This window comes from Lagopus muta, chromosome 6 (assembly GCF_023343835.1).
Source record: "Lagopus muta isolate bLagMut1 chromosome 6, bLagMut1 primary, whole genome shotgun sequence".
Classification (NCBI taxonomy): domain Eukaryota; kingdom Metazoa; phylum Chordata; class Aves; order Galliformes; family Phasianidae; genus Lagopus; species Lagopus muta.
In genome coordinates, this window is record NC_064438.1 from 5,765,592 (window position 1) to 5,783,640 (window position 18,049).

Here is an 18,049-nt window from a genome sequence, read left to right on the forward strand (position 1 = left end):
TCACGCATCGCGTGACCGCTGCAGTTCCAGTTCCGCCACGGCGGTGATTGGCTGCTCCTCTCTCCGGGCCGGAAGCGAGCGTTCCGGCAGTGAAGTTCAAAGACGAACCGCTGCGCTGGGCCGCGGTCCGTGCAGCTGGTGGGCGTCCCGCTCGCTTTTGGCACGGCACTGCGGTGCTGGGAGCCATCGGAGCGCGGTTTCGGTTCGCGGCGGAGGCCGGGTGACCCTGGATAAGTGCGCTGTACGTCTCTGCACCGGACTTGTCCGGGCGGGAGCGGCCTTCCTCGGGCACCGGGCGGCTATGAAGATACCAGTGTTGGATTTCGGTGCTCACAGCTCTCATCTGACTTCATCTTGGGCTGTTTTCTTAGTCATGTGAGTGTGAATGCCAGTGGAGTACTTCCAATGAAGTGCTTCTACTCATTCAAAATTGTTAAACACTACTTTTAAAATATGGTTGAACGATTATTCTCCTTGTCTTTTGTTTTGTACAGCTACACACTGAAATGCCAAACGAAGCCAGATTTTGGCAAAGAATCAATGGAGTTAGAAGTGTGTTGGCTCAATAAGAATGAAGCAGCTGGTATCAGGAGACAGAGACCAGAAGCATAGAGGGGATGCTTGGGTATACAAGAGGCCGGTGGAAGACATTTTATCCAGCTGCCACATTTGACTCCTGCTCAGAAAGCCACAATGTTGTACTGAGCCTTGAACCATCATTTTAGAAAAATCAGTTTGGAAAGGTAACTTGTGATTTTCTTCACAGCCGTGTTTGAGAAATCTTGCCGGCTTGTCCCCTGACCTCTGCAGACAGTTCTCTACCCTGAGCCCTTTTTCAAGGGCTCTTTTCTCAAAGCAGCATCCTGTTCTGCAAAAATATTGTCATCCATTTGCTTTTCTAGAGAAAACTTGTTTATTGCAAGCTGCTTGCTATTACACCTATGTTATCCTCAGCACAATGTTTTTGTGCTTTGTTATGTGTTCTCTTAATCTTGTTCTGTTGCTGTTATGCAGGTACTATATTTCCAAAGGTGCAGTAGTGGATCAGCTAGGTGGAGACTTGAATTCGACTCCCCTTCACTGGGCCATCAGGTGTGCTGCTTGCCACTTCCCATAATAAATCTGCTGGTCTTAACAGTAGCGTTTTGTGTAACTGTTGTTGTTGTTGTTGTCATCTTAAATGAATTGATGGTGTGTGTTTCCTTTGCTGAGTTACACAGAACTTGACAGCATGTCCATAATTATGCTGAAATCTGTTCTCTGATTCTTGGCAACTTTGCAGGCCGCCAGGTTGTGGTTATGCATGCATCTGTGCTTCAGGCAGACCTGCATTTTTAACTTTTCCCAGGGCAGTGCTGGTCAGACTTGGCTTCTTGGGTCCTACCTAATTCTCTGATACAGACCTTCGGCTTAAAGGAAAAATAAAAAAGTTTCTTCATGAAAGTATAAGAACCAGAGATTATTTTTCTAAAAGAGTGTTTAAGAATTGTGAAGGTGACGCTTTCATTAAGATTTCAAGCTTTCTGTTATGGCTGTAGTCTCATATATCGTTACAGACAAGGACACCTACCCATGGTCACCTTATTGTTGAAGTGTGGAGCAGATCCCAGCCTTACTGATGGGGCAGGATTCAGCAGCATTCATTTGGCAGTGCTGTTTCAACACATACCCATTGTAGCTTACCTCATATCAAAGGGCCAGGTACGTTGCCACTGTCCCAGGTGTTATTTTCTGCTTAGAAGTAGCCGGTTGTGCTCTGAAAATGCTTTGTGGAATTTAAATGTTATCTCCTGAAGTACAAGCATGTATTTGGTATTTCCCTGTGCTATACGTGCTACATTTAAATAAGTATGTGTTGATACATGATCGTATTTTGTTCTTTTAATGAACCAGTTTTATGTACTTGAACATTCAGTTATGCACTTTATTCCTTTACACAAGGGAGATATTTATTGTTGCTTTCCAAAGTGGAATTTATAGTATTTTTTATCAAGAGGGGACAGGAAATACTGTTAATGGAAGGAATTCTGTAGATGTATTTGATTAATTTGAAGTCACTTTAATGGGCACTCAGCATATCCTGAAATGAATGCTGTTCAAGACCCATGGAAGGAAGAAAAATTGTTTAAATTGGCTTCCTGGCAGGTACAATTTAGTTCCCTTTTGCTGCTGTGGTGTGGCTGCGTAGCTAAGAATCTGACCATTTAACTTTGTTTACTGAAATCCGTGATCATCACTTACTATCTTTTTCTTATTCCTAGAACGTAGACACAGCAGACTTCAGTGGACTTAGGCCTTTAATGTTATCAGCACAACAAGTGGTGGGCTAAGTGGGGAATAACTTTTAAAAGAATCTGTTGTCCACTCATTGCTGGGTGCAGTGCTGAATCTTTTCTTCTGGTTGTGTCACTCTTGTTAGAGTGACATTTTTTTCTCTTCTACTTGTTATAAAATACTATGTATCCAAGACATAGGAGATGATGAAGCAGCTAACTTGGTACAGTAAAGAAAGATCCACCCCCAAAAGAGCTATCTTAAAGTAGTTTAGGTTTGCAGCTGGACCAGCTGGTGTATCATTGTGCTTTCCTAGAAATGAAGGTGAAATGAAGGATGAGTTCTGTTTTCTAAGCTTGGCTCTGTTGCTGATGAGCTTGTTGAGAGACAACACGTTTGTATCTGCTGTTACTTTACAGCAGATGCTAGCAATGTTTTTTGTTAATAAAGTGTTCAAAAGTTTCCAATGCAGCTGATGTTCTGTTTGTTAACTCTGTTTTCATCTAGACCAGAGCCCACAAGTTTTCTACTAAAGTTTAACCCCTCCCTCAATGCTGTGGACAACGTCCAGAAGAACACTGCGCTGCACTGGGCAGTAACATCAGGAAATGTTAGTGCAGTGGAGCTACTGCTAGAAGCTGGTGCTAACATGGACATAAAAACTGTCAAGGTACAATTTCTTTCACTGTTTCTGTTGTTTTCATCTGTGTAGTATTAATGGGTAAAATGAATATGAAGAAATACCTGAATCCCCTCCCCTCTGAATGTTCTTTGAAATGGATGGGGGGAATAAGGCAAGAGTTCTTATGCTTTCCAAAAAGAATTGAGCACTTTGCTTGTGGTGTGACACAAAGTAAGAATGTGGAGATGGTTTGAAATGTTAGTTTAATGAACACCTGATCACTGCAACCAAATGTATTGTAGCCTTCACAGATTCTCTCTTATTTTTTGTTTGCTTTGAGCCAGCTGTTCTCTACAGCATGGCCACAAGTAAGGCCTTCAGCCAGGCTTGTCAAAAATAATGCTGCTTTGTGTCTGGTGAGCCTCGTAAGGTCTTGAAAAAGATGAGCGTGGCATCCTGAAAAGATCAGTGTCTGTCAGTGCCAGTTTGTGCACTCAGAAGTGCACGTCACGTGAAAGTCTTAGTCCTAAGACTTGTAAAATCTGGCAGGAAAAACTATTAACGTTGAAACTATTGATTCCCATAGAGATGCTTGCATAGTGTAGTAATTCTGGTTTGTGTATTCAGCTGCACAGCTTTTCCATCTGCTAGTTGTTTTGCTTTTTTTTGAATATATGACTCTTAGAATGTTACTGGTTTGGTTTTAAAAAGTTAACATAAACAAGAAAGCTCCCTTTCGGTAAGGGATCACATTCAGTAAGCTTGTCATGTTCTAAAAGACTGTTTAGTGTTTCAGGTTAGGAGAGACAGTTCAGCAAGCGATTCGTGTGCACGCAGCTGATTGCAAATATCAGTCTTTAGAACTACAGAGCACCAGATGAAGCGTGTTAGAACTGCGAGTTTACTTTACCTTTGCCTTAAAGAAAAATGGTGGGTTTGGGGAAGAGGCCAGTAAGTTCTTGTTTTAGTTCAGTTCATTTCTTGTGTCTGTTACAAAGGAAGACATTGATGTGTTAAGTGCATAACCAAATGAACTTTGTTGTTAAAGGGAGAGACAGCGCTTGACCTTGCAATTCAAACTCAGAATTGCTTCGTCATTTATATGTTAATGGAGGAAGGAAGAATGAGAAGCAAAAGGAATAACAGGTTACTGAGAATAATGGAGAAATACGAGGTAATGTCACTAATGGAAGGAAAGCTTCAGCGTTCTGTGTTCAGAATAATATGTAACTTACCTCCATTCCGACAACAGGATCTTCTATGCTTCCAAACCTGGACACTCAAAAATGAAATGTTTTAGAAGCACCTTCCTGTTCCTTGGGTGTTTGTTCCCGCCTTTCCCCCCGCGTTGTTGTTTTCCCTCCCTCCTTATCCCCCGTGTTTTGATGTGTCACTTTGTTACCCACCTTGAGTCTCTCAGCATTCGTTCTTATATTAAGTGTATATATTGGAATAAATCCTGCTTTTCAATATTCTGTCATATTTTATCAGTGATCATTTTAACAGCTGTTCCTGCTGCTGGCGTCTTGCTTGACTGTGTTGTGGGCCATAGGATACGTAATGAACTTAAGTTCTGATTCTTGGCTTTTGAAAGGATGCCTGCTTCTCTTTCTGCTGGTTGGGATGGCTCTGTCTGTGAGGTTTGTGGATTTCTCTCTTTCTGTGTATTTAATTCTAATAGATGCAGTACGTGGTACGTAACGCGGTGTTCTTTTCAGAGTCTACAGCTTCACTTAGGTTTTTTGATTTGTTTTTTTTTTTTACTGTACTGTAGAAAGGATTGTGTGAAGGATTTAAATGTATGTACTTTTCATAATGATTTTGAAATGTGGTGTCTTTAGAGGGTCAAGATTGTAGTTTCTGATCCTTGAGATCTGAGGAGAAAACAAGTGTTGAGGTGGCATGTTAGCTGGTTTTAATGATAAAGAGGGTGTTACTGAATGCCTGCACCTGACAGAAGCTGAGATACCCATTTATGAAGTTCATAAATGTGCTTTATCTTTTCCCTCTGTATTTGCAACGTAGCATGAGTTTCAGTGTACCGTTCCCACCCTCTGTGTTCCCCAGACCTCCTAGTGATACCCTAAGCTGTTTTGCACATTTCCCATTTCTTACAGCAGTTACTAAATTGTGTTCCTTGAAATGGCAATACTGTTGTTGTGTCAATAAATAAGAGTTTGTCCTTTTCACCTAATGCGCAGCTGCTTGGATATGTAAAATTAGGCTGGAACAGAACACTCCTCAGTAGATGTTTTTTCTGCATCACGAGTTCCTCTGTGCATCTGGCTAAAGCATGCTTCTGAGTGGCAATTTTGGTTTGCTTTAACAGAGGCTTAAAGAATACCGAGTGAAGTTTTAAAAATCAATTAAAAAAAACAACCACGTTAAGTCTGTACTCCACGAAGTTCAGTTTTGGGTGAGAGAAAAATGCTCGTTTATTTTCATCTTCTTTCAGGCAGTCTGTGGGAGTCAAGAATCTGAGGTATCTTCCCACAGCACTGATGCTAAGTTCCGTCTTTTGGATGTCTGTGACGTGGTTTTTCTGGTTCATGCCTGATATCCTTTGTAATGCAGTAGAACTTCCCTTTCACTTTCTAGTAAATGTAAGCCCAGTTGTGCAAGGAGTGACCAACAGTCCCAGCTGATGCCATGCGACTGCGAATGTCTGTTAAGATTACCTACGTTGCGCCAGGGTTAAATAGCTTTGTGTTTAAATGGAAGTTACAACAGACTGAAAATACGTATCTTCTTTTCTCTTTGACAGGTATTTGTGTGTAGTTCTGGTGTTTTTGTTTTGTTTTGTTTTAATCTTACTGGGATATCAAAATGTCTTTGTTATATGCATGGTTGTAGAGTCACCTGGAGATGCCATATGTAGACCATGTTCCCTCTTTGGGACCATCCAGTAATGTATTTTGGTATGCTGTAAAGCTGGATAACACGTGCATCACACATTGCAGTTGTAAAAGCATCTCATTTCTAAATGACAAGGATTTGGCAGTTGGTGGTATTCGTGCTTCTGCTTTAAAAATAAATAAATAAATAAGGTCAGGCAAACAAATTTATTTGTATCCCTTGGAAGCAGACCTTCCATTCTCCAGTCTGCATTTGTTCAGAGGTTATGCAGCATCCTCAGTGCACAGTGCATTCATTTCTACCTTTCTTTGACTGACGAGTACCTCTAATTGTTTACACTCACTTTTCAGCACTGTGTTCTTACACAGAAGGCACCTGCTTATTTATTGATTAAGCCTTGGGAAGGGAAGGCCATTAGGGAGATACTTAAAATGTCAATAATTTAGTACTAAACCAGCTATAATGCATTGCTACCCAAATTTAATTCATTTTTGATTACTTCATCCTTTAAGTGGCATTTCTTTTGGTTCTGTTTCCAATGAAGATCTTAATAGGATGATCACGATTCATTCTGATGAACTGATCACATATATGCTTGTGAGGGATACACGTATGCTTGTTGCAATGAAAATCCTGTTATTAACCGTTGCTTTGTGACATTCTACGGTTTTCTTGGCGTCGTCTAAATTAAACGAAAGCAAGAATTCTAACTGTAGGGGTTAAAGGTAGACGTTCAGCAGTATATGATGAACTCAGCAATATTCCTAAGGGTTGTGGCTTAGTGAGGTGATGTTTTGCTCTTTCTGTCAAACCCTTGCTCTGTAGAAGTCAACGCCATTCTTTTTGTTTTTATGTATTGCTGGTAAAATACCACACTCTCATTGTAGAATATTTATTTGGCAAAACATAATGAGAGAATATATTCCTTAATCTAACTGTTACATGTGACCAATGCCATTGTTGAGATCCCTGTCATGTTCAGCCTAGTGGGTCGTCTTTATTTTTTCTATAAAGCCTGGAGGACTGATCCTGGATATATTATGTCTTCAGAAAAAGACAAAAAAGAGGTAAGCTGACATGCTGCACCATGGTTGCACTTCTGATTGACTCATTTATCATCAAATGTGTCTTTGAGATTTTAGTTGTATCATCAAGCAACGTAGGTTGTTGGATGATAAACCCAACCTACTGTGGGTTTATCTTCAGCACCTTGCTGTTACTTCCTTGCCTCGGTCTTCTCATTGGAATATGAGCTTCAGCCAAGAATGGTACGGCCTTGTGCCTTTGCTATAACCTATGGCATAAAGTCACAGATACTTCACTTAATAAATAACACTCTTGTAAGGTTTTTGTTCTAGCTGTCTCTGGTGAGAAGGAGGTACAGTGCTTTCCTAAGGTTCTCTGTACTGAAGGCTAGCAATGATGAACATCTTCTCATATTCAGTATTTTCTAGCTGTGTTTAACAATGACAGAAAAAGGAAATGGACTACCAGTCAGTAGGAGGTTACTTGTTTTGTCCTTTAAGCTAGTGACTGTGACTCTGTGTGGTTTACAGTCTCCTTTCGTTCTCGACGTGGTTATGTTTCTCCTGCTTGCCAGGGAGATTAAACTGCAATTGTAACTTTTTTGACATTGTTGCCACAGAACTGGTAAATATTGGCTATCTGGTGCCTACAAAGAAGCACTGAGTGCTTATCAGGGCAAGATAGGCAATATTTACAAGTCTTTTTGCAATGGTGTTGAAAAAGTTTCTGTCCTCATCCCTTTTGAAGTCTGGCTGACTGTGTGGGGGAGGGCTGCTTTTCTAAATAATTCAATGTGAGTGAGGTTGCACGAGTCCTTGCCTTCTTGTGGCCCTTTTCTCTGTTCCAGAACCGCAGGTATTTCCACGTGTTGTTGCTCGGCACTCCAAGTGCTCAGTGTCTGCAAAAGGCCTCACGTACAAATCTTCATAGGTCCCATAAAACGTGATCCAAATGCACGCAGAAAATGTTCTGTCTTTCAGAACATTGCAGCTCTAGCAGAAGCAGGGTGCTTGGACTTCAGAACATTCTGCACGTCATGTCTTGTAAGTAAGGTTTTGATATTCCTTTGCTTTTTTGAAACCTGTTTTTCAGTCAGTAGTAGTTCAGTACAATACCTGTTTTTCTCCTTGTCATACGAGTGCTACATACGCTGCTTGTTCTGGGCTAGATTTCATTTTCTCACTTCTGGTGGCAAAGCAGTTTTCAGATCGTTGGGTTTCATTCTTGAATTAAAAAAAAAAAAAAAACAATAGAAATTCCATCTTTTTCTTTCTTTTTTTTTGTAAGATTTAGAAAACTTCTCATCTGTGTTCTGTTTTGGAGGCCCACTTTATACTAATAGTTATAAAATATGCTAGTGCCCATGAGGTGATGCTCTGAGCTTTGGTCAAAGCAGCTGCTTTTACTCTGACTGTATTCCTTTCCTTTGTGCTCAAACAGGTAAGGAAGCCTTTGAGATCTGTGCACCGCGTTCCTTGTGATTCATGTGTAGCCAGATGTGATCAGCATTCTCTGTGGATTGCACAGTGCATAGGTAAGAGTCTTTGCTTTATCAAAGCTGAAAATTTCATGCCTTAAGAGATGTTGCAGAAATAACATTTATCTACTTAAAGAGCAAACCTGCAAGAACACACTGTAGAGACTGAAGGGGTTACTGAGAGTTGCCCGAGAGTCTTATCTGATAAAAATCTATTTTTTTAAGAGCTAGCAATTTTAGGACACATCAAGGTGAAGCAATGAAATTGAACAGTACAGATTTTTCAGTTTTCTAAGACAACTGTTGCAGTGCATGGGCAGAGCTGTGTTAGCATAATGAGTCCCCGTCCAGCTAACAGCGATGTGCTCTAAAGAAGAGACAAGTGCTGGCTGACTTTACCAGAACTGATTGTATTATATAAACTGAAATGGCTTACAGGAGAAAGTTGAGAGAGATCTGCTTTGTCAAACTGTCTTGAGGACAGCAGAGATTCCTACCAATAGTAGGAAGTGCTTTAGATTCTTTTTCCTGTGAAGTGGAGGAGAAATACAAGTACTGCAAAATTCTTAAAATGTCATGCTGGTTTTTGTCTTCTTCCTTGACTTGAATGTAGGTGTTGGGAACTATCATTACTACCTATTGTTCCTGTCTTCCTTAACAGTGACCAGTGTCTGGCTGCTTTATCGAAGTCTTCTGTGTATGTATCAGTGAACTTATTTCAATTTAGCTGTCAGGGACCTGTGTGTGGTTTTTATTCCTAGCTAGCATAATTAATTATAACTGCACAAATGAGTAACTCAGTCTAGTTCCATCCCCATCTCAGGAGTTGGAACTGAGTGATCTTTAAGATCACTTCCAGCCTAAGCCATTCTGTGGTTCTGTGTTGTAGAAATGAGTCAGTGTTCTACGTGGAGTAAAATGGACCAGGTATGGCAGTGGTAGACACAGAGTGTGAATGTGAGTTGCTTTCCTGTGTTTCAGTGTGGTCTTAAGTGTGCAGAAGTACAATGTTTTCTGTTTTCCGTGTTCACGTGAACATGGGAGGAAAACCACTTGATTGCTGTACTGACATAACAGCAAAATCTGTACTTGTTTTGTATTTTTAAGACATCATAGGCTTTAAGCATCTCTTAGAAATCTACAGGAGCTGAATATTCCAGTTTGTTTATTTAATAGTGTGAAAAGTATTGCTTTCTTGTCACTGTTACAATCTTCTTTTGTTGGTGGTGGTGTTTAAGACAAATCCTAAAACTAATAATTAGTGTGCAGCAGAATTTCAGAAAGCTCAACGATGAGAGGTAATTATTATTTCAATATCACTAGTTCACTTTAATGTAAAAACAAAGCAAAGCATCTAGCCAGTTGTTGGAATGTTCCCTCTGTGGATTATGGACACAGAAAGTAAAGGTTGTGCAACGAGAGCAGCAAGCAGTTGAATATCCATGTGAGTGTTTTAAGTGGGAAGTGGTGTTTTGAGAGCAAACTGCTCTACAACACTTTGTGCAAATATTCTTCGCTTAGTACGGGAGTGGTCAATGTTAGAAAGGTAAGGAAATGATTGTGAATCTTGTCAGATTGGTCAAACCACTGCATAACAAGTTACCATGCAGATGGAGCATGGACGTACTTCTTTGAGGCTGTGCAGGTGCAGTTCAGCAACAGCAGAAGGGCTGGTTTGGTTACCAGTCCATAGCACAGCACCGGGAGCTGATAGGAAGAAAATGAATCGCATCTCATCTGGTCCCAGGTCAGTAGGCAAGCTAATATATCTTGTTAGAATAGTTAGTGTAAACGGAAAAATAGGCAACAACAGAGGCCCAAAAGAATTTCTGTGCCCAAAACCATGGGCATATCTTTAATTTTTCTGGATAGTCTGAAGTCTTCTGCCTGTAAACTTTGTGTATGCTTATACAATCGCAAGTATAACACAGCTTTCCTCCTTTAAAAATGGAATGAAAGAAGGAAGGATGAATGATAGATAGTCTTATAGGTCATGTACAGAGATTTGCAAAGAGCAGAGGTTCTCTCAGTTGGCAGAGAGAATCCTCCCTCGTTTGGCCTTGGCTCTCCTGTTGCCAGTGCCCATGAGCGTTCGTGGATGTGGGGTTAAGGACTAGAGACAAGGTGAGCATTTTGCATTTGCTGAATGCTGAGGAAAGGATTTCCCCTTGTGGAGTAAAGTTTATTGATTCCTAAAGAATCACAGAATCACAGAAAGTCAGGGATTGGAAGGGACCTCAAAAGATCATCTAGTCCAGTTCCCCTGCTGGAGCAGGAACACCTCAGTTAGGTCACTTTTTTGCCCCCCTGAAAATATAAATGTATGGTAGTTTGGTGATGGAATGTATTTAATATTAGTCCTGCTTGTATAAAAACATTTTAATAGTAATTTTTGTGCTGACAAATAGCTGCTTCCACGTTTGTTTCACAAAATGGACTTTCAAGCAGCTGAAAATACTGTTCATACTTAATTTAGATTTTACATTATTCTGATTAGTTTAGTACTGTTTTCTCTTGAGTATGTTTTCTTTCTTAATCTGAGCTGTGCGCTTTCTGACTGTGATTCCAAGTCTTCTCTGAACCCAGGTTTCCCTTACTGAGAGTCAGTGCTTTTTATGAAACGTACGAGCAGATTACCGCTGTGGATGAACTTCATGGTGAAACCATCATGTACAGTTTTACATATATGCATTATACTTGTCAAATGTATTAAAAAATACAAGAAAATGAGATCCTTTTTTTTTTTTTTTTTTTTTTTAACCAGTTATTAAAACTATAACTAAAAATTACATTTTGGCAATTTGGAGAATAGCTTAAAAAATTCCTTGCTGTCCTCTAAATGACAACCCTACATTATCTTGGGCTGTGAGATCCTACCAGCCACTTCATCGTGTGTATTTACATATTGTTTCACAAAGTGTGTAATGGTTTGTAAGCATGGGGGGCAAAGTAGCAGCTATTTGGTACATGTTACTCTAACCTGACGTTATCACAACTAGTAGAAGAGCTGGCTGATTAGAATACCCACAAATAAATCTTTTCCTCCCAAGGGAAGCTGTGGCATGGTCAGCCCAAGCACTGCCTGCATTCTGTGCTGAGATAGTTCCGTTCCAGTCTGAGTTCTCAAGTCAAGAAGAGAGGTGTGAGCTAAAACTTATCAGGAAATGATTAAACAAAATGCAGCTTTGAGTCCATAGTGAAAGCCAATTTTAATCTTGATGTGGTAAGTGGGGCAAAAATGTTACATATTTCACATTATCTAGAAGATGAGTTGGTGAGAAAAATGTCAGCATGCTAAGATGGCAGTGTAGCATTCACACTGGGGAGCAGACAACGTGCTTAATGTTCATTGCTGTCCTGCCAAATCACAAGTCAGACTCAGCAGGATGTCGGTTATCCCGTGGCTTCTGCTGAATTTTCCCTCTTTCTTTCCTTTATGCTCTCACATTTTCCTCTTTCTAGGAACTAACATATTAAATTGTACGGAAGCTGGGAAGAGACCAGTTGATGTTTGCTGCCAGCTTAAGAATGAGAACACTTACTGGCTCTACCACTAATGCTGAAGGAAAAGAATGATGTCTGAAGAGAGGAGAGAGAAGGATCACTTTTTATAAAATGAAGTTAAAAGACTGGAATTTAGCGAGAAAATTTGGAGAGCCCATTCTCAGCTGTGCTGAGAAGGAAGAGGGAAACAGAACTAAGGAACACAGAATCACTTAAAATTAAGCTTGCTGTAACCAAGCGAGCTTGTATTTCTGCACAAGTTTCCAAGACCTGCTAGGTCAATTGTAAATGCTTGTGCTTACTCCACCAGCATATCTTCATCCAGGAGGGAGTAAAAGATTGTGATTGCTTCCAAACAGAAATAAACATTAATGCCTCTCCTGAGTCTCTTAAGAATATGCATTTTTCAACAGTGCAGTGTTAGTATGGAGGGAAGTTGACTCCTATGTGTTGAAACACACTTCATGTGTAATACCCTTCTGGTGTGACACAGGCATTATGTGTTTATGGATCTAGGCAGTGAAGGTGCAATCTCTGATGCTGACCTCAGTATGGTACTGGTAGACCATCAGCCCCAGCAGCATGGATCCAGAAAGGCATTCCCTTTGCAAAGATTTTACATTCTAAAATCTTTATTCCTAGTTGCTAAAATGAAATAATGAAATGAAATGAATAAAACGGAGATGCTGCAGGGGCCTTTTCTCCCCTTGCTGCTGCTTTTCTTTTTGTTGTTGTTGTTGTTCCTGCACAGAATCTGTGATTCTGCACGCTGCTGGGTTCGAGGCACCTGGAACTGCTGCTGCCCAGCTAAGCTTGCCGTCCTTCACACAGTTTCCTCTCTGGCAAGATTTTGAAGATTATGAAGAATATAAACGTGCAGTAAAAACTCGAATTCACAGCTAGAGGCTGCACCTCCTCTGGGTAACAGATTAGCTGGCTAGCCATCAGCTGAGCAGATCATGAGACCATAAAGCAATGAAAGAAAACAGCTTGCTAGACTTTGGAACTACCTCCATTGAACTTAGGCTTTTGCCTCTGAAATTAACATGCTTCTGTAGGTAAATGGATTTCCTTAACAGCCAAAAGGCTGGTCCTGAAGTAGAAAGAGCTGTCAAAAATCAGTCTGGCTAAAAGTAGTACGGTGTCCAACCCCTCAGGGAAAGCTTCAAGTTTGTCACTAAAACAGAACAAGTCCACGATGAGAGATTTGTTATTTTTTTTCTTTTTGCCTTACAGGCCTTTCTTCTTGTAAGTAGACATGTTAGACACTTTGAGAGCTCTATCTGGAATGTTAGTGTGCAGTTCTACACACACAAAAAAACAACATTTAAGAAATTACTATGATAAACATACATTATTCAGGATTTTGCATTACTTACCTTTCATTTCCCGTTTTTCCTTCTTTGCTCATCTTGTACTGTGTACAAGGTACCATGTACTGGAGGAAAGGTACAATATATAAGCTCCATTTTGAATTAGACCATGAACTGCCTTAGTGACCTAGTCTGAATGTAGTTTGGACTAAAGTCCCTAGATCCCATACTAGCCAGTGAATCATTCCACCCCTTTCCTCTCACTGAATTTAGATCTTCCTGGATCTTTGGGGATCTCTTCTTTAGAGCTACAAAATGTGGCCTGAGCTGGGAGAATCTTGATATATATTTGTACAGTGTCTCCTTGGAAGTGTTTATGAAACCTCTTGTACTTAAAGAAAGTATTTCTTGAGCAGGCTCTTGTTTTTATTTCTCACAATTGTTTCATTTGAATATCTTGCTAGCTCCTCCGTAACTGTAGTATTGCTGCCCTCCTCCTAAAAGCACTGGTTAAAGGGAAGCAATGTCATCTCCTTGTGCAGGGTTATGTATTAATTATAGAAGGAGCAAATTGCTGTGTCTTCAAATTGTTGGCAACTCTTTTGGTTTTTGTGACAAGCCTGCTGTTAAGCCTTAGATAAGGTAAAAACTTCTGAAATTTTTACTTTAGCTTCTATTCTTTGTCACTGTAATGTAGTAGGTCTCTACATCAGCCTACACTTCTCATTTAACCCAGAACTATTTAAAGAAGTTTAAGGAAACATTATGAAGATGACAGGACAGTGCTTTTATTGTGTTAAAAGTGAATACATTGGTGCAAAACGAAGATTGAAAATTAAACCTTAATTAAATCAAGCCTTAAACAGGAAAACACAGGAAGTTGGTTATTCAATTCAAGCTTTTTGATTCCCTTTTAGCTCTGTTAAAATCTGTGAGTATGGCTTTATTGTTTGGAATATTTGCATGTTGGAGTTTCAGTCTGTGGCTTTTTGCATGGATGCATTCTTCATGGTGTGTCTACTGCTGTGGTCTTGTATTTCAGTTACGCAGCTCCTTCAAGCAAGCTTTTGGTAAAAAGAAATCTCCCAAGTCAGCATCTCCTCATTCAGATATTGAGAAGATACAGGTTCTTCATTGCCTTCATCGCCAAAGCTGCCACACTATAATTCTACTGTTTCTACACCATTGCTGAGAGCTTCTCATTCCAATTCTCTGTAAGTGATTTCTATTTTTATTTTTTAAATGGAAAAATGGGTGGAAAGCATCTTAGTACGCAGTTAGAGGAAAAGAGCAAAATCGTGCTTTTGATAGGTCCAGCGTTTATATGCTAGTTCTGTGGGACATCTCTAGGCTGCTTTCTAGAACAAACAATGGCAAAGTATATCTTAAAACATCCCATCCTGTTGATTCCTCTGAATGGGAATCTACAAATCTGTGAAAGGACTACAAGAGTTTGACAGCTTTTTGGTTATGTGCACTGCTAAAACCAGACCGCAGTAGAAGCTATAGCGGGTCCAGCAGGGTAGCCTTGTACATGTGTGCTGGTCTGCTCCTACTGGTTGGCCCTACTCCTGAGCAATACTTGCTTTATCTCCCAGAGAAGGGGCTGTTTTTGGCCAAGTGGATTTGATAAAGTCCTTAACCATGTCCAACCAAGGACCCAACTCCACTATACCACTCAGTGCCACATCTCTACTTTTCTTGAAAATCCCCCAGAGTGACGCCATCACTTCTCTAGGCAACCTGTTCTAATGCCCAACCACTTTTTCTGAGATTTTTCCTAACAGCCAACCTGAACTTCCCTTGGCATAACTCAAGGCCATCATCTCTTGTCCTGTTGCTGATACCCAGGAGAAGAAGCCAACCTCCACCTTGCCACAACCTCTACAACAGGAAGTTGTAGAAAGCTATGAGGTCTCCCCTGAGCCTCCTCGTCTCCAGGCCAAACAATCCCAGTTCTCTCAGCTGCTCCCCATCAGACTTGTGCTCCAGTCCCCTCACGGCTCTGTTGCCCATCTTTGGATATGAGCCAAGTCTTCCTCGCATTGAGGGACCCAAAACTGAACACAGTATTCAAGATGCAGCCTCACCAGAGCTGACTGCAGAAGGACCATCACCTCCTGCTCATGCTGGCTGCACTATTTCTGATACAAGCCAGGATGCCACCGGCCTTCTTAGCTACCCAGGTACACTACTAGTCAGCCAGCTGCTGACTAATGCCCTCAGATCCTTCTCCTCCATGCAGTTTTGTCAGCGACTCTGTCTGTCCCAAGCCTGTAGTGATGTATGAGGTTGCTGTGACCAAAGTGCAGGACCTAGCACTTGGTCTTATTTCAACATAATCTCACTGCCAAGATATAACGGCAGCAGAAACTAAAGAGACATTTTTTTCCACTTTTTCCATTTAACAGACACCCAACTGTTCAAGATGTTTCCCTGTGCTGTAGAACATAAAACACAGAAGAGCAGACAAAAGATGACAAAACAAGAAGGGCAGACGCTAACCTGACTTCACCCACAATATCTGCAGCAAGGTTCTGCAGGCTGTTTCGTAGTTCCTCTACTTCCCTCCTCAGCTCCAAGATGTTTGTCAGCACAAAATCCAGGCGGTCCAGCACATCCACCTGCTCACCATGTGTTAACAGAGGTGTATACACAGCACAATCTCCTGCCCCTAAAGGAACTGGCTTTCTGGTTAGACCTTTGAGAAAACAAGACAGAAAAAAAGGTTATCAGATGAAAATCATACAATCACAAGGTTGGAAAGGACCTACAAACAAGATCATCTAGTCCAACTGTCCTCCCATTACTACTGCCACCACAAGCCACTAAACCATATCTCATAGCTCCTCATCCAGACGCCTCTTGAACACTGCCAGGGAAGGTGACTGCACCGCCTCCCTGGGCAGCCATTCCAGTGCCTGACCACTCTCTGAAAGAAAAACTTCTTCATGATGTCTATTCTAAACCTCCTCTGGTACAGCTTGTGGCCATTTCCTCGGGTCCTGTTTGTTGCCTGGGAGAAGAGGCCAAACCCCTCCTCATCACAACCTCCCTTCAGGAAGTTGTAGAGTGCAGTGAGGTCTCCCCTGAGACCTCCTCTCTCCAGACTGAACAATCCCAGCTCCCTCAGCTGCTCCTCATAAGACTTGTGCTCCAGACCCCTCACCAGATTCGTTGCCCTTCTCTGGACACGCTCCAGGGTCTCGATGTCTGTCTTGTAGAGAGGGACCCAAAACTGAACACAATACTCAAGGTGTGGCCTCACCAGTGCTGAGTACAGGGAAATGGGAAAGGGTTTCTCACAGGAAATGTCAGTTCAATTTTGTCTTCAGAAAACAGAGGGTATAAAGTTTAATCTTGAGTACTGCCCCCTGACCTGGCCTGGTGCTTTTGGTTCCTGCACTGGTTTACCACTCCATCCTGACATCAGCAAGCAGTCACACTAAACACTTCCACAATGCTAACAGAGTGAATAGAGTTCACTCCTAGAAACATTCAAGGTCAGGCTAGACAGGGCCCTGAGCACCCTGATCGAGCTGAAGGCGCCCCTGTTCATTGCAGGACAGTTGGATTAAATGATCTTTAAAGGTTCTTTCCAACTTTTCCAACTCAAGTGATTCCATGATTCTATGAGTTCTTTCAGTGACACTTCTGCAGGCATCCCCTTGTGAAACACTTAAAAAAACTACAAAATCCATATTGAATATCACAAAGACCATGGCAGTTGAGCAAATTGCTTCTTTTTAAGAACACCTTACTGCAAAATAAGTTCCGTTTCTATTCTACATACATCTGTTTTAAGAGATACTGGACTTTAAGAATCATAGAATCATAGAATCACAAGGTTGGAAACAAACTACACGACCATCTAGTCCAACCGTCTCTTCATCACCATTGCCACCACTAGCACTAAACCATATCTCACAGCTCCTCATCCAGACACCTCTTGAACACTGCCAGGGATGGCGACTCCACCGCCTCCCTGGGCAGGCCATTCCAGTGCCTGACCACTCTCTGAGAGAAAAAGTTTTTCTTATGTCTAATCTAAACCTCCTCTGATACAACTTGAGGCCATTACCCCGTGTCCTGCTCGATGCCTGGAAGAAGAGGCCAAATCCCTCTTCACCACAACCTCCCTTCAGGAGGTCGTAGAGTGCAGTGAGGTCTCCCCCGAGCCTCCTCTTCTCCAGACTGAACAATCCCAGCTCTCTCAGCCGCTCCTCATAAGACTTGTGCTCCAGACCCCTCACCAGTTTCGTTGCCCTTCTCTGGACACGCTCCAGGGTCTCAACGTCTGTCTTGTAGAGAGGGGCCCAAAACTGAACACAGTACTCGAGATGCGGCCTCACCAGTGCTGAGTACAGGGGGATGATCACCTCCCTGCTCCTGCTGGCCACACCATTTCTAATGCAGGCCAGGATGCCGTTGGCCCTCTTGGCCACCTGGGCACACTGTCGGCTCATGTTCAGCTGAGCATCAACCAACACCCCCACTTCTCCACAATCATCCAGCCACTCATCCCCAAGCTTATAACGCTGCATGGGGTTGTTGTGGCCAAAGTGCAGGACCCGACACTTGGCCTTGTTGAACCTCATCCCATTCACCTCAGCCCAGCGGTCCAGCCTGTCTAAATCCCTCTGAAGGGCTGCCCTACCCTCAGGCAGATCGACACCACTTCCCAGGTTGGTGTCATGTCCCAGCAGTAGAGTCATGAAAAGATGTAATTTCCCTGGGCTTGAGCGTGGTTTAATGGGCACGGTGGTGACGGACTGATTGGTTGGACTAGATGACCTACAGTTCTTTTTCAACCCTAATGATTCTATAATTCCTTCTAGGGGCATGGTGGCGATGGGCTGACAGTTGCACCTGATGATCTGAGAGAGTGGGTACAAGCAGGTGTTTCACTTTGTTGACATGCAGAATTCAGGAGCCTAGACTGAAAATAAAATAAATAAACAGAAGTTGCTCATAGGA

The 18,049-nt window shown here is 41.8% G+C and overlaps 1 protein-coding gene across 7 annotated transcripts; it reads left to right on the forward strand.

The window, feature by feature from the left end:
* The first annotated feature begins 65 nt into the window (after positions 1–65).
* LOC125694323 (palmitoyltransferase ZDHHC13-like) lies at positions 66–18,049 on the forward strand. 7 transcript variants are annotated; one of them, XR_007377498.1, is made up of 13 exons: positions 71–375; positions 495–743; positions 1,015–1,092; positions 1,557–1,701; positions 2,782–2,944; positions 3,945–4,070; positions 4,403–4,536; positions 5,352–5,452; positions 6,695–6,819; positions 7,759–7,821; positions 8,219–8,312; positions 14,115–14,286; positions 14,846–18,049. XR_007377498.1 is itself a non-coding variant. In XM_048947324.1 (12 exons), exons 5-12 carry the CDS (start codon positions 2,924–2,926, stop codon positions 11,810–11,812), a joined length of 759 nt encoding a protein of 252 aa, XP_048803281.1. In that variant the 5' UTR covers positions 66–375; positions 495–743; positions 1,015–1,092; positions 1,557–1,701; positions 2,782–2,923; the 3' UTR covers positions 11,813–12,341. The 7 variants fall into 7 exon arrangements, 3 of the variants coding, with proteins under 3 accessions (XP_048803281.1, XP_048803282.1, XP_048803284.1); XR_007377499.1 differs by having other exon boundaries at positions 14,860–18,049; XR_007377500.1 differs by having other exon boundaries at positions 15,484–18,049.